At 34.1% G+C, this 7,672-nt stretch overlaps 1 protein-coding gene across 1 annotated transcript; it reads right to left on the reverse strand.

The window, feature by feature from the left end:
* Window positions 1-3,882: 3,882 nt before the first annotated feature.
* LOC149173900 (putative LRR receptor-like serine/threonine-protein kinase At3g47570) lies at window positions 3,883-6,296 on the reverse strand. Its single transcript, XM_089426867.1, has 2 exons — window positions 4,535-6,296; window positions 3,883-4,427 (listed from the first exon to the last, which is right to left on the reverse strand). The coding sequence occupies exons 1-2, from the start codon at window positions 6,294-6,296 to the stop codon at window positions 3,979-3,981; spliced, it is 2,211 nt and encodes a 736-aa protein (XP_089282993.1). The 3' UTR covers window positions 3,883-3,978.
* Window positions 6,297-7,672: the final 1,376 nt, after the last annotated feature.

Below are 7,672 nucleotides of genomic sequence, written 5' to 3' on the forward strand. Positions count from 1 at the left end.
GGGATGAACAAGGAGCGCATGCTAGGAGACTTGTTTGCGAATGGATGAACACATGAAGCATGCCAAGTACCAGCGAAGGGGAAACATGCACATGCAACATCAAGTGAACTCCAAGACCATTGAAGAATCCGCACACCTTTTCATCCAAAGGTGAAGCTATGATACACTAAGAGCACACTCATCATTTAGCAACACTGCAACTCGACATGGACACCACCATCAACATGAACATACTAGTACTATCATGTCGAGTCATGTCATGAGTCGTCTCAGCCACATTACTACCGTGGGCCATAATGTTGTAATCAATGTAATGTAGCATGGAAGTCCAAGAGACCCACATATGAAATTGAAGAGTCATGTCAGTTGAAGAGTCATATAAGTCAAACATTCATGAGGGAGTTCCAAGACTCACAAGGGTCAAGTTCACCCTTGGCTAAATATACCCCTCATTTGTACATGAAAAAGACTTTTTCGCCTTGGCTCCTCCCACATAGCCTTGAAAGCTTGTAGTTTTTTCTTTGAGGAGCGAGCACTGGCTCCAATGCCCCACTATCGGGATTAGTGATGTATGGTGTACGGATGTGTCTTGGAACTTTCGATTAATTCAGAAGTTTGTTAACAGGCTAGCACGTTTTCCCACATGTATTGTATTCATTTGTAAGACTATTCTTTGGACGCTTGTAATGCATGTTGCTTTAACCTGTACTAAGATAGTTGAACTATTTTGGTTGTTTTAGTGCATATGCTATTGGAAATGTGTTGTAACAGTTGTTAACGTTGTCTCGCCTGAGTGGACTACTCTGTCGGACACTTGACAAATTCATCCTTGTAAACTTGTTATAACGACTGTCACACTCGTGTGGACTATTCCGTTGGGTGTTGTATGTGCTATCTATTCACTTTGTGTTTGTGACTGCTGCATTCATGTGGACAATTCCACTGGAAGCTGCACATGTCCTGTTGTGTTGTGTGTTTCTAACTAAGTTGGGACTATTGCATTTCGACTTGAGACTCACTCTTACCCTCTCCCTCTTAGTGAAATAACTTAGACACGAGTTACACTAAGCACTCTCCAGGCACACGAACCTTGTTGTTTGAAGACTAAGTATACCACTCTCATGTGCTGACAAGCAAGAGCTAAGGCATATCTTTAAGATAATTGCAACCGTGCCATCATACTGGATGGGACTCCTACAGTAAACGGTGTGAGGTCTAGTTGGGGCTTCATACCACGGTCCACGGAGATCGCCTGAATGTTGGCGGGTCTAGCACCATCAACAGGACAACAACATAATTCTTCACAAATTGTCTTTCTAGTCCAAATCAAAATTCACAACTTATATGAATTTTGAGGGCTTCAATTCTAAAACTTTGAAATTTTAAAGGTACGTTTGTCCCAAAAGAGTAACCCGTCTTCATGCATTCCCCAAAGTAGTTTCTTTCTTCTTGTCGTGCATTAATTGCAAGACTGATATGATCGAATGTTGTTGACCATATGGAGAATGTAATTTTGTTCCTTGTTTTTCAGGTTGAATAAAATATGATTTTTCCTTCAAAAAAAATCTCTTATACTTGACGTCCAGGATCATTTGTGCTTACTTTTTCCTGTATTTATGGTGATAGGCATATTTATTTTGGAATAGGGCTTCCTGAATTTTAATTTAATTATCAATGATTATTTGGTGGATGGTATGGATTTCACTTTATGGAATATTCTAGAATATTCTTAAAATGCCATATGATCTTGTTTCATATGAATGTGAGTGATGGTTTTTTGGCATGTGGTATAGTAAGGTTATTGGCTCATGGTATTGTAAGAAAGCCCATTTAAAGTGGAATGAATATCAATGGTAAAGAGGAGATTGTAACAAAGTTTGTTTAAAATAGAAAGAATCTCCATGATAAATTGTAAGAAAGTTTGTTTAAAATAGAAAGAATCTCCATGAAAGTGGAATGAATCTTCATGGTAAAGGGGAGATTGTAACAAAGTCAGTTTAAAGTGGAATGAATGTCCATGATAAAGGGAAGATATCTGGATATCTATTGAAGTATCTCAAGTTGCTTGCCCATCATTTATTCCCCTAAAAGTTTTGGCTCGCTATAAATTAAGATTATATCTAACATTATTCCTTTCAATAATCTCTTGATCTAAGGCACCATCAATTTCTTTCTATTTTTGAGAACCTAAGTAACATAAAAACCCTATAAAGAAGAAAGAAGGGAAGAAATAAGAAAGAAAAAACCTAATAAGAAGGAAAATATAAAAGAAATGAATATTTGCATCTTATTAATAATTTTGTTACATATTTTTTTAAATATTTATATGTTTAATATCTATTAATTATTTTTATTATTAAATTATATGTTTAATGTATATTAATTATTTTATTATTCATAATATAAAATTATAATTAAGTTGATTTTTAATTAATTTTTTTGAATATGAAATTATTTATAATTAATAATAATTTAAAATAAAATTATAATTTAGTTAATTTTTAATTATTTTTATTATTAATTTCAACCCTTTAAAATTATTTAAATGTATTTTAAAATAAATAAGGTATTTTGATATAACTTTTTTTTAACCTTTTATTTATATAACCGTGTTATTTACTTTATCTCTTCTTTATTTATTATCATTTTATCTCTTATCTATCTTTAGGATCATTCGTGCTTATTTTTTCTTCAATCTCTAAAGCAAAGCAACGAGCTTCACATTTGTGCTTATTTCTCGTGCTTCACCCAAATTGTTTATAATGAAGAAATCACAAAGATGTTATGTGTATTGCTTCAATTAATACGCATGCACAGGCTCTCTGGAAGTTGTATGAACATAGTCAGAAGGGAAGAATCATGCTCCACCGCTGCAAGTTTTCCAATCCTTTCAGCAAGTTCTAGTGAGATTTCATAGGTGGGAACTCTATGTCAAAAATCTTGACAATTCCATCCTGCTTTTCTCAGAGAATTTGAGATCAAATTTGATGTAAAATCCGCTTTCTGTACAATCTGCTTTTAATAACAAGTCGTCTCAAATTGCTTTTCCGAAGGACAGGATGAGGTGGAAACCACCATTGCTGCATTCCCCTTCCTTAACTAACTCAAAATTAGAATCTGTGTGAGTAGAGATGCGCAGAGAGAAATGGACCTCTTTGCCTCCAAATTAGTCCAAAATGCTATCCACCTTGGAGATTTTGAAGGCGAAGGGAAGGTTGGAAATTGCATTTAAAAGGATCCTGCAATCCTGCTATGGAATTGGAAATTGCATTTAAAAGAATCTTGGAATGGAAGTGGACAGTGCATTTAAAGTGGGGGGAATTGTAGATATAGCTGCCTGTTAGTCACAAAGATGCTCCTCTGAAAAACTCAAAACTCTTGTGGTTGTAAACATCATCGCAACATTTAGCTACAGAATCCTGACTTCTACACCATGCTTTTAGATACAAAATCCTGAAATGAGAAAAGCTATATGTTTTCCTGGTAGCTGTTATGACAATAAAGTTCTCAAAATGGGGCAAGATAGAATTTGTGAACTATGTTTACTTCAAGTTAAAGCTCGTCTGAATTGTCAAAGATGTGGGTTAATTAACTTTTCTGGTTCCTTTAAATTAAATCGTAGTATCATTTTTTATGTTGGTTATGACATGTTTTAAAAGTGAAAGATAGACTTTTCTATCTTTACTCATAAAGAGTGGTATAAAAACTAAAAAACATAACAAATACAAAATTCTTCTCGTATTTAGTACCAGAAGAGTGTCACACATTTATATAGATGTAAAGGATATTGAATATAATTGTTTTTTAAAGATAGAATAATAAATTATAATCATAAATACATTTCCAAAACACCACTCATGAGTAGATATAACTCTATTGTTCACATTTACATGCAGTCAATTATAAAATATTTATATGCAATCAACAACAAAGATTTATGTACAAAGAAGCATATAACCACTACTTTGTTACAATAGACTAAGATGTGGAAGAACTTTGACCTTCACAAATGTTGTTGATAGTAGCACTTGTACTACCCAACAAATGTGTTAGATTTGATTGGAATTTGGGAATGGAAGTAGTGCTCAAAAAAGTGTCTTTGATGTTTTGCAATGTGCCTAGAATGCCCATCATTGTAGGCCGTCCTTGAGGAGATTCATTTGTGCAAAGCAAACCCACATTTGTCAGTGCACTGAGACAATTAAGATCTTTATCTTCTTCAATGCATCTACTAGTCCTCGTTAATAGACCCATGTCCACCACTTCTTGTACTTGGTTTGGAAAACTACTACCCACCCATTTGTGCAATGGCATTCCTTCTACAAACATGTCATGGGTGGGCTTCTTTCTAGTGAGCATTTCCAATAGCACTATTCCATAGCTATAAACGTCACCTTTGGTTGTAACTTGTCCTCCCACTCCGTATTCTGCATTCATAGATCCTCATCTTAAGTTTTTTAATTTAATTGAAAATTTTAAGTAAACATAAGAAAATCATAAGATTGCTTCATATGGGATATAGTTTAAATAATACCTGGAGGAATGTACGCAGTAGATCCTTTGAGTGCATTTGTGGAAGTGAGAGCTCCATCTTCATTTTTTGCAAAACATATAGTAGCAATGCCAAAGTCTATTAAATATGCAGTCATATCTTCACCCAACAATACATTGTTGGGTTTCAAATCACAATGAATCACTTGCACAAAGCAATGATGATGGAGATATGTCATGCCTTGGGCGATATCTATTACTATATTCAACCTTTGAATCAAATTCAAACAGCTTTGTTCTCCATCATCGGGATATAACCACTTTTCTAGGCTTCCTTTTGGCATTAATGGAAATATCAAAGCTTTGATTTGGAGATCTGAATAGCAAGTTATGAGCCGAATCAAATTCCGGTGTCTAACTCTACCCAAAACTTTGCATTCTCTATCAAAACTCTTTTGAGCCCCTTCATTTTGTAGATTGAGAAGCTTGACAGCAACCATTGTGCCGTCATTCAAAATCCCTTTGTACACTTTTCCAAAACTACCAATTCCTAACAAGTTTGCATCACTAAATTCATTTGTTGCAATGACGAGCTCTGCATAGGAGATTCTTCGATGCCCCACATTTAATGATGGACCAGTCTCTCTCTGAATATTTCTCCTACAATTCTTTCTCCACAATATTGCAAGAAACAAACACAACACAACAATTGCTACAACAACAACCGGTATGATAACTCTTTTGAGATTCAAAACACTTTTATGTTTATGAGCATAGCAAGGTGGTAGATTTACCCAAGGTCCACATAGACCAAGATTTCCCATAAATGCTGTGGCGCCAATCTTTTTGAAAACTCCTTCTTTAGGGACTTCACCTGACAACTTGTTAAAAGAAAAATTCAAGTGCTGGAGCATTGTGAGATTTGCTAGTGATATAGGTATTCCACCTGACAAATTGTTGGAGGAGAGATCTAGGTCTTGCAGACTTAGAAGTTCACTGATTGACACTGGAATTGGACCTTCAAGTGCATTGTAAGAAAGATTCAGATATGCTACTTCTTTGCAGCTTCCAACGATACTTGGAATATAGCCAGTTATTTGATTTGCCGAAATATCTATGGCTTGAAGCTTATCGAACTTTCCCAGTTCTAAAGGTACATGGCCACTTAATAAATTGTTTGACAAGTTGAAATAGAAGGCTAAATTTGCAAGGCCTGCAAGCTCTTCAGGTATGTGCCCACTAAGCTGCTTGTATGATAGATCTAGCAGTAGTAAGTTCACACATTTCCCTAAACTTGCAGGTATGTTTCCTGATAACTGGTTATGATTAAGATCTAAATATCTTAATTGTTGGAGGTTAGCCATAGAATCAGGGATTTTTCCAGACAAATTATTTCCAAAAATATATAAGAGACCTAAACCTTTTAGCTGACCAATTTCCATTGGGATGTTCCCTTGTAAATTATTGGAATCCATATATAACCTCTCCAACTTCTGAAGCATACTAACTGAAGATGGGATTGACCCTGTAAAAGAATTACCTTTTAAACTAAGGAATGTTAAGCTACTTAAATTTCCAATAGCAGGAGGTATTTCTCCAGCTAATTCGTTGATACCCAAGTCTAAGTAGTAGAGTTTTGTAGAGAGGTGGCCTATAGAAAACGGCAATTGCCCAGTGAAGTTATTCTCCGATAAGTCTACACCTTGTAGATCGGAAATGTTACTAAGAGCAGTAAGAATGGGGCATCTCGTGGTGTTGCCGCCCAAGTCAAGCACCCGGAGATGTGTCAATTTACCCAACTCCATAGGCACTATTCCGCTGAGCTGATTCGCTGATAAGTCAATCAATTGTAACTTGGTACAATTGAAGAGGGATGAAGGAACGCTGCCACTTAGCTGATTAGGACGAGGAGGATGGTGAGGGAAATGGGCGATGGGTGTGGAAAAGACAAGAGGAGGATTGAGAAAGAGAATGGAATAAAAGAGGAGTAGGTGGCAGCACCAGAAAAGAGAAGGGACGTAACAGGTATCCATCATTTCCTTCTCTGAAACACGCACAACAATGACAATGCTTCTTCAGAGAACCAAATTGTGATTGTTTATATAGAGGCATAGATACATTTGTAACTTTGAATTTAGAATTCATAGAAATTCGAACTTGGAATAAAGTTGTCTCGAAATCGTCCAGTCCGTCGAATTTATGGATCAACAATGATGGTAAATACCCAGTTTTGTGTGGAAGTTTGAATAAAGTAGGCACTGACTTATAAACAATGATGGTAAATACCGCACTCACTAATAAAATACCGCACTCACTAATAAAAAAGAAAGAATATCACAAATAAAAAAGAAAGGCCGCACTCACATTAATTAAATCTTTCCGTCTGTTTGAAGTTTGACTAAACGAAAAAGCATTCTCATTTTCAAAAAGAAAGACCGCACTCACTCGGATTAATTACTAAATCTTGTCATCTTTTTGCAGTTTGAATAAATTAAAAAGCATTCTCGAAGTCTTGTGGAGATCATCAGTTCTGTTAATTTATTTTAAAAAAGAAAGACCGAAGTCAGGTTAATTAGTGAGCAAAAAGATTGCTTTCTAGGAAAATCAATTAGAAGTAATTTTATAGTCTTTTTGAAAAATCAATTAGAAGTAGACATTTATCAATCACATTAATAATTATTAGAGGTATAGTGTTAATTTGCTTATTAGAAAATGACTATTCATACTTGTTAAAAACTATATAAATAAAAATAATAACAACCTTTATATATTTATATATATAAACATTTATATATTTAACAATAACAAAATTAACCTAATATAATAATAGTATACAATTATTACTAATAGTACTTATTTATTTCTCACCATTATCCTAATGATTAATATACATTTATTAACATATTAATATAACTATCAATATTCTTTATATATACTTAGATTATAATCACAATGTTAATAATATTGACCCATATATAAATAATATAGTATATTAATAATATTAATTATATTAGTAGAGATTAATTGTCCAATAATATTATAAACTCAAGGGATTAATATTATAAACCCAAGGGAACAATATTAAACCCTAAGATTTATATTGTAAGCACAAATCATTATAAACTTTAGCATTAATATTATAAATCCAAGAGATTAAAAACCCTAGGATTAATATTATAAA

This window comes from Pinus tabuliformis, chromosome 4_2 (genome assembly GCF_031772625.1).
Source record: "Pinus tabuliformis cultivar Carrire ecotype Pingquan chromosome 4_2, CPIR1, whole genome shotgun sequence".
Lineage (NCBI taxonomy): Eukaryota > Viridiplantae > Streptophyta > Pinopsida > Pinales > Pinaceae > Pinus > Pinus tabuliformis.